Consider the following 18,892-nt stretch of genomic DNA (forward strand, 5'->3'; position numbering starts at 1 on the left):
ATTATTATATTCTAGTCCTATAGCCCGTTGAATTATGGGCTCTAGAGAACCGGCAGGCGCGGGTGCCTCTTCCCCCCTGGGCCCTAAAAATTTGGGCCCTAAAAATTTGCTGGTGCCCTAAAAATTTGCTGGTGCCTTAAAATATCAGTATTAACCGTAGTCGATGGGCACCCTAGTGAGGGTAAACGTGTGCAAGGCTGATATGGCGCTGTAGTCCAGCAGCTCCCAAAGCATGAAGAGTAGAGATCAGCAGCACCACGAAGATGTATTTAAGCTCTTTATTGCATAAAAGATAAAGCCCAGGGACAGCAGCAGACGCTTTTTCGGAGGTAAACTCCTTCCACAAGCTGTATAGGCTCACTCACTCCTGAGCCTATACAGCTTGAGGAAGGAGTTCACCTCCGAAACAGCGTCTGTCGCTGTCCCTGGGCTTTATCTTTTATGCAATAAAGAGCTTAAATACATCTTCGTGGTGCTGCTGATCTCTTCTCTTTAAAATATCAGTATGCAGAGTGGACAGCAGATTAAAGTGTCTCAATGTCAGAATGAGGGGACTGCTGCATACAGAGCTGTTCTTTTCTGGCTAGCAGCAGTTCTGCTCCCATTCATTGTTATTACAGTGCATGCCCATATTAGACACATGCAAAGGCCAGTAAGATGTAATTCCTACAGTTCATCACTGAAACAGGTGAGGCTCTAGAAGTATCCCTATTTAGGGCTCTTTCAGACTTTACTGTATTTGCATTTTCTGGATTTATTTCCAAGTATGCATTTTTTAAACTATGGGGAGGTTTGGAACTGGAGGGAAGCTTTGTGTGCCCCAAAGAGCATTCAGACCCAATCACATTTAAGGTCTTATCATGTGGTGAATCCCCCACTTTTGGGTGTGCTGGAGAGACATCACATTTTTTATTATTATTATTATTATTACTATTATTATTACTACTACTACTAATAATAATACTATTATAATTTTATTTGGTGGTGTGCATATGTAAAATTGACCCTTTCACCATTTGCCACACGGTTGGAAATTGAAATACTGCACAAAGATTTTTTATTGCACTCTAATTCTGTGCTTTATACACATGCATTTTTCAAATCAGGACTATCCTAAAATCAGCTTGAGTTCTTGTTATAAATGGGCAACACAGATGTCAGTAATGTAGCCCTCTCTCCCAATGCCCATCAGGCTTGCCCCCTCCTTCAGCACCTTCAAACAAGCCCTCAAAACTTACCTCTTCAAGAATGCCTACCCCACCTTGCCAATGCCTTATGCTGTGCATACACGGAGCGATTCGGCGGCTCGATTCGCCGCTGGATCGACTTCTGCCGCGTCCCCGGGATCGAGCGGGGAATCGATCCGCGCGGTGCTCGGACCTGTCGGAAAGACCCGTGTATGCCCGGCATTAAAGAGACTCTGTTAGGGCTGGAACCCACAGGAGCGCTTTTGGCAGCGTTTTGGCAGCACTGCGATACGCTAGCAGTTTGCCAAAACGCTGGGCTAATGTTAATGGATGGGGCAACTTCCACAGGAGCGTTTGCGTTTCTTAGAAACGCAAACGCAGGACATGCAGCATTTTGGGAGCGTTAGCGCTTCAATGTAAAGTATTGAACCGCTAGCGGAAACGCTCAGCAAAACCTAAACTGAGCGGTTTTGCTAGCGTTTTGCGGTTCAGCACACTGTAACAAAATGAAAAAATAATTCACAGGACCAATCAGGATAAAAACACAAAACGCAAAACGCTAGGCACCCGCTGGGGAAAAAAATACAATGTTGCAAAACACGACCAAAAACGCGCATGAATCCGCTTGCAAACCGCTCAGACAAAACGCTAGCGGTTGCGTTTTGCGTTTGCGGTTTTCAGTGGGTTCCAGGCCTAACACAATTGTCAGCCTTATTTCTTCTATCCTATAAGTTCCTATACCTGTTCTAATGTGCTCTGGATTACTGCAGTCTTTTCTAGTTGCACTGTCTCTGTAATATAACTAATCTTTTGCAGATACTGATCTTTCGAATGTGTACAGCATCTTTGTGTGCAGGATCTTGCAAAGATTTTTATCTGATGGGGAGTTCAGCTCAATAGAATAGACTGTGTAGAGTATGGCTCTCATACTACATGGAAGGGGGTAAAATTGTACACAGCTTAAGACTTGAGCTTTCCCTTAATTGCATTTCCAGCATAGTGGGGAATTTACATTAAAAAAAGAAGCTAGTCTTTACCATACAATGTTTACCATAAGATACGTTTTCCTGATGAATAAAAATATGATCCAAGCTAAAGTCCTCTTGATAAAAAAGACCCTCAAGCCCTCATCAGATATTATATGTAGCCATTCAAAACATAACAGGCAGTATACCAAAGTCTAAACCGACACCTCTTCCAACCTATCCCTATCCCTAATTGATGTAACCTATAAACTAGGTTTTCAAGAAGCATTGATTGACAGACACATCTGGCATGCAAAAGTACATATGGTCACAAAGGATTGGAGTTGACTACACAAATGAGGAGGATAAGTTAAATGCCCTGGTTTATTGTCTTAGTTCTATACTACAGTTCACCATTACTTGAACACTCTTCATGTCCATCATGCTACACAGCCCAAAGTGGCCACGCTAAGGCCCGGTTCACATTAGCGGGCGCCGTCCGGAATCGCCGTGCCGGAGCAGGACCGCATGCGGGACGGACGGAACGGACGCACGGCATAGCAATGAAAGCCTATGCGTGCGTTCACATGCGTCCGTTTCGTCCGGACCGGATCCGGTCCCGGCATAAGACCCAACATGCGCTATTTTTTGGTCCGGCTCCTCCGGCAGCCGTATCCGGGGCGGAGCCGGACTGCACCATCCGGCCAATACAAAGCAATGAGAACCGGAGAGCGCACAACACACTGGCTAAAAATCCGGATGTTCTACCCCACTTCCTATGCGGATTGTTGCGGCGATTTTGGATGGGGACACATAGGCAAGCATTTTGGAGTGGATCAGCAGTGACTTTAAACGAGCTGGAGATGTTGGCAGCATGTCGGAGGTGGAGGTGAGTGCTAAACAGCGGAGGGCCTGATTCCACAGGTCCCCCTTCTGCTGACCTCCCAGACCCCAACATTTTATTTGGTTTGTACTAACTTTTGCCAAACGGATCCGGATCGCATCCTGATGAACACCTGATGCAACCTGACCGGATCCGGATCGGATCCGGATCAGAACCGTACGGTTCCGATCCGGATCCGGTCCGGATCCGGTCAGGTCATCCGGTCCGTTTGGCAGAGAACCGCAAGTGTGAACCGGGCCTAACAGAGTAGCTGTTGGAGTAGATACCACAAGTTTATGCTCTAGTTGCTCAACTACAACACTTTACTCTGAACTACTGTACTAAGCAATACATTAATATTCATGCATTTCAGAAACTGATTTCTTGTAGCCTTCTTATTTTCCTTGTAAAACCTCCAACCAACAGATCAGATGAATGTGTAACCACTCTTGCTCGGTTATGTTTTTGTGTCAGGTATATTTCATACAAATAAAATTATGAAATGTATTGTAACCCATAGAAACCAGTCAGAAGCTAGCCTCTTGTAATGTTTGTGTTTATTTTATTTAATATAATCTGATTGTTGAGAGGAGTTATTATATTTTTACACAGTTTGCTGCCTTGTAATGACTTACTGAATAACGCATAATAATATATGCTTTAAAAAGTTGTACTTTTATTTTTTTCTTTGACCAAATTGATACTGTATATGTGAACTGAAAAAATTGATAAATCCACTTGAATATGCTGAGGTTAGACATCACTTCTTGCATGTTGCTGCCATCTGCTGGTACAATTAAATACTGACTTATTCACAGCTAAATTTAGACTACCCAGCATTACAAAACTACCCAGCATTACAAAAAGTAAATAAATAAGATGCTAAAATGTGTAAAGTACAGCTATTCATAATGATGGACATTTGTAACATTTGTCTTCTAGAAAACAGATCGCTCAAAAAGATTTGAATTCCTCTTGAAGCAAACAGAGCTGTTTGCACATTTCATTCAGCCAGCTTCGCAGAAGTCCCCAACTTCTCCGCTCAAAGTGAAACTAGGACGCCCCCGGATGAAGAAAGATGAAAAGCAGACCTTGTTAATTGCTGGAGAGTATGTATGTCATACATCCTAAAATAATGTCAATATGGCTGTTTTTGAGCTTTTTCAAAGGACAACTGACCCGAGATGAATGTGGAGGCTGCCATATTTATTTCCTTTTAAATAATACCAGTTGAACAAGTAGAGGAGTAGACATCCGGCACTAATGAGCATAATTTATTTTTAGCATAGTAGCAGCAAGGTGTAAGTGCATAAGAGTAAACTTCAATATTTGAATGAACTCAGGCGTGTGTGTTGTGTACTTGATGTTGGCTTTTGGGGGAGAGAGGTCCAGCAGTGGGCGCTGGGGGGAGGGGGGGGAGGTGCATGGCTTGGCGACCATTTTGAAGGGTGTCACCTAGCTTCATCCGAAAGCCAAGAGTGCACTCTTTTGGTTTCTGAAGAAGCTAGGTGACCCCCTGGAAAACAGTCACACCTACAGTCCTGGCCAAAAGTTTTGAGACTGTCAAAAATATTAGTCTTCACAAAGTTTGCTGCTAAACTGCTTTTAGATCTTTGTTTCAGTTGTTTATGTGATGTACTGAAATATATCTATAAGCACTTCATACGTTTCAAAGGCTTTTATTGACAATCACATGAGATTTATGCAAAGAGTCGGTATCTGCAGTGTAGGCCCTTCTTTTTAAGGACCTTTGCAGTTCGACTGGGCATGCTCTCAATCAACTTCTGGGCCAAATCCTGACTGATAGCAACCCATTCTTTCATAATCACTTCTTTGAGTTTCTAAGAATTAGTTGTTTTTTGTTTGTCCACCCGCCTCTTGAGGAATGACCACAAGTTCTCAATGGGATTAAGATCTGGGGAGTTTCCAGGCCATGGACCCAAAATGTCAACATTTTGGTCCCTGAGCCACTTCGTTATCATTTTTGCCTTATAACATAGTGCTCCATTGTGCTGGAAAGTCCATTGTTCTTCACCAAACTGTTGTTGGATTGTTGGAAGAAGTTGCTGTTGGAGGGTGTTTTGGTACCATTCTTTATTCATGGCTGTGCTTTTTGGCAAAATTGTGAGTGAGCCCAATCCCTTGGATGAGAAGCAACCCCACACATGTATGGTCTCAGGAAGCTTTACTGTTGGCATGACACAGGACTGATGATAGCACTTACCTTTTCTTCTCCTGACAAGCCTTTTTCCAGATTCCCCAAACAATCGGAAAGGGGCTTCATCGGAGAATATGACTTTGCCCCAGTCCTCAGCAGTCCATTCACCATACTTTCTGCAGAAGATCAATCTGTCCCTGATGGTTTTTTTTTGGAGGGAGAGAAGTGGCTTATTTGTTGCCCTTCTTGACACCAGGCCATCTTCCAAAAGTCTTCACCTCACTATGCGTGTAGATGCGCTTACACCTGCCTGCTGCCATTCCTGAGCAACCTCTGCACTGGTTGCACTCCAATCCCGCAGCTGAATCCTTTTTAGGAGACGATCCTGGTGCTTGTTGGACTTTCTTGGATGCCCTTAAGCCTTCTTAACAAGAATTGAACGTCTTTCCTTGAAGTTCTTGATGATACTATAAATTGTTCATTTAGGTGCAAACTTAGTAGCCACAATATCATTGCCTGTGAAGCCATTTTTATGCAATGCAATGATGGCTGCATGCGTTTCTTTGCTGGTCACCATGGTTAACAATGGAAGATCAATGATTTCAAGCATCACCCTCCTTTTAACATGTCAAGTCTTCCATTCTAACCCAATCAGCCTGACATAATGATCTCCAGCCTTGTGCTCGACAACATTCTCACTTGAGTTAACAAGATGATTACTGAAATGATCTCAGCAGGTCCTTTAATGACAGCAATGAAATGCAGTGGAAAAGTTTTTTGGGGATTCAGTTAATTTTCATGGCAAAGAATAACTATGCAATTCATCTGAACACTCTTCATATCATTCTGGAGTATTTGCAAATTGCTATTATAAAAACTTAAGCACCAACTTTTCTAATTTCCAATATTTTTGACAGTCTCAACATTTTTGGCCAGGACTGTACTGATAAGGCACTCCTACAGATAATTACACTCTGAAGTAGCTAAACAAACACAGCTCAGTGCAGTTGATGTCTAAAGCATTTACATATGGATTGAAAACTATTCAATATTTGCTATGCAAGTACAGGTCCACTTTAACCACTTCACTACTGAGGGGATTTTCCCCTTCTGTACCAGAGCAATTTTCTCCTTTCAGCGCTCCTTCCATTAATTCATCTATTAGACTAATAGTTTCTTTACATGGATTGTGACTGCCATTTTGTTTCTGATTACATATATTGGTCAGATTGTAGTGTTTAGTAAAGGCTTGCTGAAACTGGTTAAGCCAAGACACTCCTCAACATCACCCCCACCCCATTGCCTACCAATATTAATACTATACTGGCAAATCAACTTTATGTAAAGTATAGAGGCCATCTCAGAAATGCACCAGAGTGTCGGCCAGTAGAGATAAAGATGTATTCAATTGTTAGGGGATTAGGAATTGAAATCACCAGAAAGATGTGACTTTTTGTGCTAGCCCCATTTACTTTCTGTTTATTGGTCAAATTCTCGACTTTATTACTATTTATCACTACAAAACGATCTTTATTTTGCTTTTTTCACCACCAATTAGGCTTTCTTTGAGTGGTAAGTTTTGCTAATAATTATTTTATTCCAAATGCATTTTAATGGGGGAAAAAAAATCATATTTCTCAGTTTTTGGCAATTACAGTTTTAATTCAATAATTCATGCTACCGTAATTAAAGCCCACACATTTTATTTGTCCCGGTTATTGCAATGTTTAAAATATTTCCCTAAAACAATACAATACAATACAATACAATAACATTTCTATAGCGCTTTTCTCCCATAGGACTCAAAGCGCTTAGGCTCTCTCAGATTCAGTAATTAGTAGGATGAAGTATTCACACAACAAAAGTTATATTTCTGCAAATGCCAGACTGAACAGGTGGGTTTTCAGTCTGGATTTAAACACGTCCAGGGATGGGGCTGTCCTGATCTGTTGAGGTAAGGAGTTCCAAAACGTAGGGGCAACATGACAGAAGGCTCTGGGACAATGTATAGCGCCAATAGTTTATTTGGAAATAAAGGTGCATTTTCTCAGTTTTGCGTCCCTCACTATTTACAAGCCCATACTTTCAAAAATAATAGTAATCTATCCTCTTGACATACATATTAAAAAAGTTCAATCTCTAAGGTAACTATTTATGTATATTTTTATTGTAATTTTTTTATTCAAATGTTTTATTTGGGTAATAATGGGAGAGTGTGGGTGGTAAGGAGTTAATATTAAATATATGTGTGGGTCTGTTTATTAAAATAAATGTATGTAGGTGTAATTTTACTATTTGGCCACAAATTTACTATTTGGCCACCACTATTAGTATGCAAAGAGGAAGTAATGCGTGGACGTGTTACTTCCTTAGTTACAATGACTGCAGGCATCTCATTGATGCTGGCGATCATTGACACAGGGATACGGGGACTTAGATCAATGAATGGGAACTGCGTTCCTATTCATTGTTCTCCCCATGGGCGTAACAATAGGGGCTGCAGCCCATGCACCCGCGGGGGGGGGGGGTGTTCTAGTGTCTGACGCGACTTCCTGTTTATACAGGAAGTCGCGTCAGAGGCTAGAGAAAGAAGCTGGAGGGGAGCACAGAGGGAGGTGGGGACCGCCCCCTTTTCCCGCCGAGTGTGGCCATAGCTTTACCCTCATGCTGCGACCCCTCCAGCCCCCCAAAACGGCTCTGAGCGGGTCCCAGGGGGGGTAGGGGGCCCGCTTAAAATTTCTGCAAGGGGGCCCAGTGGGTCTTAGTTACGCCCCTGGTTCTCCCCACTAACAGGTGGCGGTGAGAACGCACGTGGGAGCGAGCACAGGAGCGATCAGAGGTCATTCGCTGCAATAGACGATCATCTATGTTTCTGCGCAGGAACTGAAGTCCTGCAGAATGTAGATAATCTGTCTAAAATTACATAACTGGTTAAAGGGAAATAAATATATGGCAGCCTCCATATATCTCTCAGATCAGTTGTCCTTGAGGCTGGTTTCACACTATAAACTGGCGTCAGTGTTGCGGTGCGGTGCACCTGCTGCACTGCACCTCAAAGAACAATCCTTCAGGGAATACTGCATTACTACACGGTATTCCCTGTCTGGCATCCAGCCAAGCAGAAAGTGAGGTGCGTATGTGGTCACTTCCTATTTTGGGTATGCGAAAGTGCATGGAAGAGTATTGTAAAAATATGCTTCCTCACATGCGCTTCGTAACGTCGTCGCATCACGGCCACCAACATTTTTAAAATCCTTGCGTCGCCATAGACTTTAATGATTTCTGCTCCAATGCAGAGTGAAGCAGGTATGGGCAGTAACGTAGTTTTGGTAGCGCGTCACATTGAGGACTTCCGGCGCACTGCACCACAACGCAGATAATGTGATTTCCCCCATAGGTTTGCATTGGAGTGTGGTAGCAGTGCGTCAATTTAACGCACCACACCGCTCCAGTGTGAAAGGGCTTTTAAGGTGGTTACTCACAGACAGACTTTGAAATGATAATTTAAAAGACGGATTTCAGAAATGGTCACATCTGTTAAATGCTGACAGCAAAACAATTGTTTGTTTCCATGTTCCAACTGATTTTGAAAAAAGATCAAAATACTTAGCTAGTCATGCTTTCTCTTGCTATTTCTTATCTTTTTTTATTATACAGTAATGTTTTTTTTGTACAACTTTACCAAATCTATGTAGGGTGTAACTAGAATTAATAGGGCATGGGGCCCCTTTTTTCCTCAAACCCCACAGGATTGGGAGTCGGCAAATGACAGCAAAGAGTGTTCTGCTGTAAAGCAGCCTCTGGAAGCAGAAATAAATTACACACGCTCCTGCACATGGTTTTTGTGAATGAATGGGGAGGTTTCTTTGCTAATTGGCTGCACTTGTGGTTGGGGAGAGGGAGGTGGACGGGCCCCCAAAGCCTCTGAGTTACATAGTTACATAGTTATTTGGGTTGAAAAAAGACATATGTCCATCGAATTCAACCAGAAAACATAGTACAACACCAGCCTGCTCTCTCACATATCCCTGTTGATCCAGAGGAAGGCAAAAAACCCTTACAAGGCTTGGTCCAATTAGCCCCAAAAGGGAAAAAATTCCTTCCCGACTCTAGATGGCAATCAGATAAAATCCCTGGATCAACATCACTGGGCATGACCTAGTAATTGTAGCCATGGATGTCTTGCAACGCAGGGAAAGCCCCCTTTAAGTGCAGGTATAGAATTTGCCATAACTACTTCCTGTGGCAATGCATTGCACATCTTAATCACTCTTACTGTAAAGAACCCTTTCCTAAATAAATGGCCAAAACGTTTTTCCTCCATGCACAGATCATGTCCTCTAGTCTTTTGAGAAGGCCTAGGGACAAAAAGCTCATCCGCCAAGCTTTAATATTGCTCTCTGATGTATTTATACATGTTAATAAGATCCCCTCTAAGGCGTATTTTCTCTAGACTAAATAAACCCAGTTTATCTAACCTTTCTTGGTAAGCGAGACCTTCCATCCCACGTATCAATTTTGTTGCTCGTCTCTGCACCTGCTCTAAAACTGCAATATCTTTCCAGTAATGTGGTGCCCAGAACTGAATTCCATATTCCAGATGTGGCCTTACTAGAGAGTTAAACAGGGGCAATATTATGCTAGCATCTCAAGTTTTTATTTCCCTTTTAATGCATCCCAAAATTTTGTTAGCTTTAGTTGCAGCGGCTTGGCATTGAGTATGATTATTTAACTTGTTGTCAATGAGTACTCCTAAGTCCTTCTCCAAGTTTGATGTCCCCAACTGTATCCCCTTTATTTTGTATGGTGCTAGACCATTGGTACGACCAATGACTTTACATTTTTCAACATTGAATTTCATCTGCAATTTATGTGCCCATATAGCCATCCTATCCAGATCCTGTTGCAATATGTCCCTATCTTCCTGAGAGTTGATGATTCTGCACAATTTTGTATCATCTGCAAAAATAGCAACATTGCTTACTACTGCATCTACTAGGTCATTCATAAATAAATTGAAGAGCACTGGACCCAGTACAGACCCCTGTGGGACTCCACTGCTAACAGTCACCCATTTTGAGTATGATCCATTGACCACAACTCTTTGTCCATTAGCCAGTTCCCTATCCATGCACACCGACTCTTCCCCAGTCCTTGCATCCTCAACTTTTGTACCAGACTTTTGTGTAGAACAGTGTCGAAGGCCTTTGCAAAGTCCGAATATATCACATCTACAGCATTCCCAATATCCACATTAGCGTTCACTACCTCATAAAAGCTGAGCATGTTAGTCAAACAGGACCTGTCTTTAGTAAACCCATGTTGATGCTGAGAAATAAGATTATTTTCTACTATGAAGTCATGTATAGTATCTCTTAGTAACCCCTCAAATAGTTTTCATACAACTGATGTTAAAGAGACTCTGTAACATGAAAAACATCCCCTGGGGGGTACTCACCTCGGGTGGGGGAAGCCTCGGGATCCTAATGAGGCTTCCCACGCCGTCCTCTGTCCCACGGGGGTCTCGCCGCAGCCCTCCGAACAGCCGGCGACTGTGCCGACTGTCAGTTCAATATTTACCTTTGCTGGCTCCAGCGGGGGCGCTGTGGCGACTTTCGGCACGGAAATAGACGGAAATACCCGATCTCCGTCGGGTCCGCTCTACTGCGCAGGCGCCGGAAACTTGCGCCTGCGCAGTAGAGCAGACCCGACGGCGATCGGGTATTTCCGCCTACTTCGGCGCCGACAGCCATCAGAGCGCCTGCGCAGGAGCCAGGAAGGTAAATATTGCGTCACCGCTGTACGGAGGGCTACAGCGAGACCCCCGAGGGACGCAGGACGGCGTGGGAAGCCTCATTAGGATCCTGAGGCTTCCCCCACCCGAGGTGAGTACCCCCCAGGGGCCGTTTTGTCGTTACAGTTCCTCTTTAAGCTTACAGGTCTATAATTTCCTGGATCTGATTTTTTGCCCTTCTTAACCTCCTTGGCGGTAACCCCGTGTGTGACACGGGGTAAGCCGCCGGAGGGTGCCGCTCAGGCCCTGCTGGGCCGATTTACATAATTTTTTTTTTGCTGGACGCAGCTAGCACTTTGCTAGCTGTGCCAGCACCCCGATCGCCGCTGCCGCGCGCCCGATCGCTGCTATCCGATGCGGCGCGCGCCCCCCCCCCCCCCAGACCCCTGCGCTGCCTGGCCAATCAGTGCCAGGCAGCGCCAAGGGGTGGATCGGGTCTCCCAATGACGTCCCGACGTCGCTGACGTCGGTGATGTCATTCCGCCCCGTTGCCATGGCGACGGGGGAAGCCCTCCAGGAAATCCCGTTCTTTGAACGGGATTTCCTGATCGCCTATCGCCGGAGGCGATCGGCGGGGCTGGGGGGATGCCGCTGAGCAGCGGCTATCATGTAGCGAGCCCTGGGCTCGCTACATGATTTAAAATTTTTTTTTTAAAAAAACGGCTGCGCTGCCCCCTGGCGGTATTTTTCATACCGCCAAGGGGGTTAAAGAGACTCTGAAGCGAGAATAAATCTCGCTTCAGAGCTCATAGTTAGCAGAAGCATGTGTGCCCCTGCTAAACCGCCGCTATCCCGCGGCTAAACAAGGGTCCCTGACCCCCCTGAAATCCCCTCCAAGCAGCGGGGGATTACTTCCTGTTTGAGGCAGGGCTAACCGCCGCAGCCCTGCCCCACGCGCGTCTGTCAGCGCGTATCTCCGCCTCTCCCCCGCCCCTCTCAGTCTTCCTTCGCTGAGAGGGGCGGGGGAGAGGTGGCGATGCGCCGCTGATAGACGCGACTAGAGGCAGGGCTGCAGCCGTTAGCCCTGCCTCTAGGAGCAGCAAAATCTATGACCAATTTGGTCGTTGATTTTGCGGGGGGGGTTGGGGGTGAAGGGACCCCCGTTTAGCCGCGGGATAGCGGCGTTTTAGCAGGGGCACACGTGCTAACCTGCTAACTATGATCTCTCGCTTCAGTGTCTCTTTAAATAATGGGAAAACGTGGGCTGTACGCCAATCCACTGTGTGTGTGTGTGTGTGGTGTTGGTGTTTAGAACGCATAAATATTGCCTACCACTACACTTCAGTACCATTTCAGCACCAATCAAGCGGACATGGCCGATGGGAGTTCAGTACTTGCGCTTCATGGCACGTTGCATGTGACTCTAATGGCCCATACTCACGGGCTACTTTTGTGGCCTGTCGCTAGCACACGGGAGCGTGTGCGCGACAGGTCGGCGACAGCTTGTCATCAGGTCCCTCCGCGTACACACGCGGAAGAGGGATTAGTGCAGCGACGGAAGCTGTCGCCGACGTTCCTCCCCCTCGCCGGAAGTGATGTGGATTGTCTATTGGTTGCTGTCGCTAGTCCGCATACACACGCGGACTAGCGACAGTTGCGGCGAAGTTGCGGCGGCAGGCCATGCGATTGACCGCCGCCAATCGCATGGCGACAGCAGCGACGAGCGACGGTTCGGGGTGCGCGCCTTATACTCACGGACGACCTGTCGCCGCAACACGCGCGTGCCACGTGGTTGCGGCGACAATTGTAGCCCGTGAGTATGGGCCATAATGCTTCTTTCTTCCAAAGCCAGAGGAAGGAACCAACACTATGGGCTTGATTCACAAAGCGGTGCTAACTGTTAGCACGGCCGTTTTCGCGCGAATTTTCGCATTGCGCGCGATCGCGAATTTTCACGTGAAACGTTAACGTTTTTGCGCGCAAACACGAATTTTCGCGCGGAAACGATATCGATTTCGCGCAAAAAAACGCGTTTGCGCGCGAAAACATTATCGTTTCACGCGAAAATTCGCGATCGCGCGCAATGCGAAAATTCGCGCGAAAACGGACGTGCTAACAGTTAGCACCGCTTTGTGAATCAAGCCCTTTGTGTGTATTCATGTGTGTAATGTATATATCATGTTTATAACATTTGTTTTCACTAACGTAGCAATCGGCACCGGCGAACAGAGCAAGAGGAAGATGAAGAATTATTATCAGAAAGTCGCAAAACATCTAGTGTGTGTGTGCGCTTTGAAGAATCACCTTCATGTAAGTATGGTTAACTTAACTTAATTAAATTTTACATTTTTTAATTTTTATTGAATTGAATTAATGTTTTTCATCAAAAATCCTAATATTTCAAGGTGTTCTTATGACAGACCAGGAAACCCTTTTTTTTCCACTGTGAGATCAACAGAACAAAAAGTTACATACTTACCTTGGTAGATGAAAGCCTCTGGATCCCCCAGAGGCTTCCTACGTCCTCCTAGTCCTATTCCAGTCCTACTTTACTCATAATCAGCTGACCTGCGCGCATGTTCAGGGTCTATGGCTAAACGTATTAGAGGTAGAGGATCAGCAGGACAGCCAGGCAATTAGCATAGTTTAAAAGGAAAAAAAAAGTGTCAACCTCCATATTCCTCTCACTTTAAGGGTGCTTGAAGATTCCCCAGCAGTCTCAAACTCTCCTGTTCTGGGAACTTGTCTCTGAGTAGAGACAGATTTTGGCAAGTTTTAAAATGCTTTTATGAAACCAATTGTCATGACTAAAACAACAACAATCAGAACAAAAAGTGTTTTTTTTTCTGTCAGTTTTAATTTTGCCTAATTTTCTTTGTAATATTTTGCCTTTAGATGTTAAAAGAGGAACACTGAGGGATTACCAAGTCAGAGGTCTGAATTGGATGATTTCTTTGTATGAGAATGGCATTAATGGAATACTAGCAGATGAAATGGTGGGTTCCAGCTTCTATTTTTGCAGCCTATAAATAATTTGTCAAGAGAAAATATCGTAATCATAATACATATAAGGAAACATATTTATACAGTATATTCACTGTTGTCCACCTATACTTGGAATGATGTCACTAGTTGTGCATAGTAAATTACTTCTAGGTCTAGTTGCAGCATCTTGGAAATGGAGATATAAAGAAAAAAACAGGGTGAGGATTTAACAGACCCATAGCAAATCCACAACAGCGGGATTTATAAAACGAAGCTTTAAATTATAACCCTAAAATAGCCAGCAGGTACAACAAACATCATAAAAGTCTATGTGTCAGCAGGATTGCCTGACGCGCGTTTAACAGCTTTTGAACCAGCCACTTCTTCAGAGGCAAAGCATTGAAATTTTAGTAGCTGAGACAACAGGTATTTAAAAACATGGGCCTCGATTCACCAAGCGGTGATAACTCAGTTATCACGCCTAAAGGACTTTAGGCTTGATGACCTTTTCACCACTGAGTTATCACCGCTTTTTCCTGCTCTTCGCGCGAAGTTACCGCGCGAACGCGCGTGAGAGCGCGCGCAAAGTCCCATAGGGTTTAATGGGAGCTTCGCGCGAAGAGTCGGGTGCTGCGCGCGCACTTACGCGCGTACGCGCGGTAACTTCGCGCGAAGCCCTTCTTATCATGCCTAAACTGAGTTTAGGCGTGATAAGGGCCTTTTCACCACGGTGCTAACACTTTGCACCGCTTGGTGAATCGAGCCCATAGTGTATGTGATGAAATGTACAGCCAACGTTTAACACACACCAAACGTCCTTTTCGTCTGGTCAAACCATATGTCAATGTACAGTGGGATGCAAAAGTTTGGGCAACCTTGTTAATCGTCATAATTTTCTTGTATAAATTGTTGGTTGTTACAATAAAAAATGTCAGTTAAATATATCATATAGGAGACACATACAGTGAAATCTGAGACGTGAAATTGGATTTACAGAAAGTGTGCAATAATTGTTTAAACAAAATTAGGCAGGTGCATAAATTTGGGCACCACAAAAAAGAAATGAAATCAATATTTAGTAGATCCTCCTTTTGCAGAAATTATAGCCTCTAAATGCTTCCTATAGGTTCCAATGAGACTCTGGATTCTGGTTGAAGGTATTTTGGACCATTCCTCTTTACAAAACATCTCTAGTTCATTCAGGTGTGATGGCTTCCGAGCATGGACAGCTCTTTTTAACTCACACCACAGATTTTCAATTATATTCAGGTCTGGGGACTGAGATGGCCATTCCAGAACGTTGTACTTGTTCCTCTGTATGAATGCCTTAGTGGATTCTGAGCAGTGTTTAGTGTCGTTGTCTTGTTGAAAGATCCAGCCCCGGCACAGCTTTAGCTTTGTCACTGATTCCTGGACATTAGCTTCCAGAATCTGCTGACACTGAGTGGAGTCTATGCGTCCAGGGCCGTGCAGAGGGACCTTAAGTGGGGGGTGCTCAAATTTAAAAAAGGGGCCTGGCAACGCTTTTCCCCGCATGCCCCCCCCTCGTTTTTGGCTAGGAGGGTATTGGTTGTCATGTGGGTGCTGAATGCAGATGCTGGGTGTCATGTGGGTTCTGGGTGTAAGTACTGAGTGTCATGTGGGTTCTGGCTATGGTTGGGTATCGAGTGTTGATTACAGGTACTTAGTGCCATGTAAGATCTGGGTGCATGTACTGGATGTCATGTGGGTGCTGGGTGCAGGTACTGTGTGTGACATGGGTGCAAATACTTGGCGCCATGCCTGTACTGGGTACTGGCTATGGGTGGGCTTTGGGCATCACATGGGTTTTGAATGCCGGTACTTTGGGTGCGGGTACAGGTTAAGTGGGTGTTTGGTGCAGATAGTGGGGGCCATGTGGAAGCTGTGTGCAGGTTTGAGTACTGGGTGCAATTTTAGGCCTGGGTGCAGGTACTTGGTGTCATGTAAATGTGTGAGTACTGGGTGCCAGCTATGAGGGGAAGGGGAGGGTACTGCAAAAAGTAGAGGTTAGTGTGGGTGCTGCAGGAAGGGGCAGGGCCGTGCAGAGGATCCTCAAGGGAGTGGTGCTCAATTTTGAAGTCGATCAATAGTGCTAAATTGTGTATGTAATACCCCCTCTCCAGAAAGTATTAGGCATTAGACTTTGTGTCTCCTTCCAACCAACTCTTTTGGTGCCACCACCCTCAAATCAGCAGTGATAGGTCCCCACTGTTAGAGTGGGCACAGTGGAGCCCACAGTGGAGGCACGGACTCACCTTTCATTACTTTCTGTCCCTCTTGATCAGCACCCACGCTTCTTTTCAGGCAAAGACGAAGTGGTTACCAATAACAGTGGTTGATAAGCATTAGCAAAACTGATACAAAGGTTCACTTTGTGCTAAGTTGCAGTGGGTGCCGAGAGGCCAAAGTACAGTCTGTGTCAAGCTGCTGTGGGTACCAAGGTCCACTTTGTATTTGGTGTTTATTTGCAGTGGGTGCTATGCAGTATTGGGTGCTGAATGAGTAGCAGATGGTAATAAACAATAGTGGGTGCCATGTGAGTGCTAATTGGTACAGGGAGCCATGTGAGTGTTGGACATCAGTGTAAGGAGTGCCATGTGTGGTCTGGATGTATGCCATGGGAGAGTACTGAGTCTCATATGGGTTCGAACCAAGGATGGGTACTGGGTGCTATTTGGTTGCTGGCCATGGACGGGTACTAGGTGCATATAATGGCTTTAAAACTTGGTGCGGTGTGAGTTCTGTGCCATGTGGGTGTTGATTATGGGGGTATGTGGGTCTTAGGTGCAAAGTGGGTACTGGGAGTGAGTGCCAAGTGGATACTGGGAGTGAGTACATGGCGACATATGGGTGATGAGTGCTGGCTAGTGGGGCATTTGTTGTCATGTGGATGCTAAAGGCAGATGCTGGGTGCCATGTGGATTCTGGCTGTATGGGTGGGTATCAAGCATTATGTAGGTGTTGATTGCAGGTACTCAGTACCTTGTGAGTTCTGGGTGCAAGTACTGGATGTCATATGTGAGTGCTTGGTGTTAGTGCTGGGCACCAAGTGTAGGCTTAGGGCAACTGGAACTACTGCAGATGAAGCATGTGGGTGTTGGGTGCAGGTACTGGGTATCACTTAGGTGTGAATTCTTGCCTGCACTGAGTGCTAGCTATGGATGGGCATTGTGTGTTATGTGGGTTCTGAGTGCAGGTACTTTGGGTGCTAGTACTAGTTATGTGAGTGGTGCCATGTGAAGGCTTTGTGCAGGTGTAAGTAGTAGGTGCCATGTTGGGGCTGGGTGCCATGTAGGTGTGAGTACTGGGTGCCAGCTATAGGGTGAAGGGGTGCAGGTACTGGGTGTCATGTGGCTGTTTGATGTAAGTACTAAGTGCCATATGGAGGCCGGATGGGAGTATTGGGTGCAGGGTGCTTATAGTGGGGGTTACTGGTTGAGTGTAATGTGGGTGCTGAATATTGGTGGGATTGCTGTGGGTGCAAGTGGTGGGAGATCACTGCTATGAATTGCATAGTGGCTGCTAGGGGAGGTAGAGGTCAGTGTGGTTGCTGGGGGAAGTAGAGCTCAGTGTGGGTTAGGGCTGCACGGTTTTAGGAAAAAAATTGAAATTGCGATTTTTCTCTCAAAAATTGCGATTTCGATTTTTTCACGATTTTCTTTAAATCAAGCTTTAGCACTAAATTCACATTGCCCCCACTACACTGTGCTAACACCTGATGATCCACCAATACACTATGCTAACTTGAATCTTGATGCCCCACCAATTAAACTCCACTGCACAATGCTAACCTCTGATTCCCATCAATAACACACTAAGCTAACTCCTGATGCCCACCAGCTATGCTACAATGCACTACTCTAACACCTTCTGCCCCTATTCCCAGCTACACTACACTTAACCCCTGCAGCTACAATGACTACTCTGCAACTGCCACTGTTAAGCCTAAAGCACTAGGCAGACAGGCTAGTTAAAGTAGTGGCTAAGCTGCATGGGCATGAAGCAGAGCCTGTGACAGAGAGCACAGCAGGACCAGGCAGATAGAGCATACACACAGACTGTATAGAGGCTGTATACAGCACAGAGCACAACGTCCTGTTAAAGCCAGTCTAGCTGTCCATTTACACAGACCGCTGTAGCTGTAATCTGATCTTTGTCATTACTGGTGTCACTGCCCATATATTGCTATCTGATGGGATGTGAGGCTACGGATCCTGCCCTTTTGACCTGAAATTGCCAGCAAAGCTCGTTACAGATAAGAACTGTCTGTAAACGGACAGCTAGAGTGGCTTTAGCAGGACGCTGCGCTGTGTGCTGTATAAAGCCTGCGTGTGGTGTATCTCTCCCTGCCACTGTTCTGTTCTCTGGTCCCCGCTGTGCAAGAGAGCCTGGGTGACTGTGCGGTGGATCGGAGAAAACCATGCGTGCTTCACCGCAGCTAAAGGAAGAGAGAGCTGGCCGTGCATTCCTCGATTCAGTGCCTCACTCCTCCTTCTGGCCGGAATGAGGAAGCGCACCTCAGTAACAAGCCGGAAATGTACGCGTGCAATGCTGGGGACAGCATTGAACGCGGAAATACAGCCGCAATGAAAAAGAAAAAAAAACGCCACTCTGACGATACTGAAATCGTGATGATGCACATCGCGATTTCGATTAAAAAACGATATATCGTGCAGCCCTAGTGTGGGTGCTGGGGGAAGGGTAGGTTACTGTGGGTCCTTTGGGGGAGATCACTAAGGCTCCTTTGGGGAGGTCACTGTGGGTCTTGGGGGAGGTAGAGGTCATTGTGGGTGCTGGGGGAAGGGTAGGCCACTGTTGGTGCTGTGGAAGGAAAAGATCAGTGTGGGTGCTGGAGGAAGGGAAGGTCACTGTGGGTGCTGGGAGAAGTCAGTGTGGTTACTGGAGGAGGGAGTGGATGCTGGATGTTGGGAGAGGCCACTGTGGGCGCTGGCGATGGGA

At 45.6% G+C, this 18,892-nt stretch overlaps 1 protein-coding gene across 5 annotated transcripts in view; it reads left to right on the forward strand.

The window, feature by feature from the left end:
• The window catches only part of SMARCA1 (SWI/SNF related, matrix associated, actin dependent regulator of chromatin, subfamily a, member 1), a 254,961-nt gene that overhangs the window by 60,723 nt on the left and 175,346 nt on the right, over positions 1-18,892 (forward strand). For 4 of the 5 annotated variants that reach the window (XM_068251160.1, XM_068251157.1, XM_068251159.1 and 1 more), the window contains 3 exons: positions 3,978-4,144; positions 13,137-13,237; positions 13,823-13,923. In XM_068251160.1, the coding sequence (XP_068107261.1) occupies positions 3,978-4,144; positions 13,137-13,237; positions 13,823-13,923 (369 nt within the window). Of the gene's footprint in view, positions 1-3,977; positions 4,145-13,136; positions 13,238-13,822; positions 13,924-18,892 lie in introns of those variants that run through there. The other variant, XM_068251161.1, reaches the window with a different exon arrangement.

The sequence above is a fragment of the Hyperolius riggenbachi genome, chromosome 8, assembly GCF_040937935.1.
Source record: "Hyperolius riggenbachi isolate aHypRig1 chromosome 8, aHypRig1.pri, whole genome shotgun sequence".
Classification (NCBI taxonomy): domain Eukaryota; kingdom Metazoa; phylum Chordata; class Amphibia; order Anura; family Hyperoliidae; genus Hyperolius; species Hyperolius riggenbachi.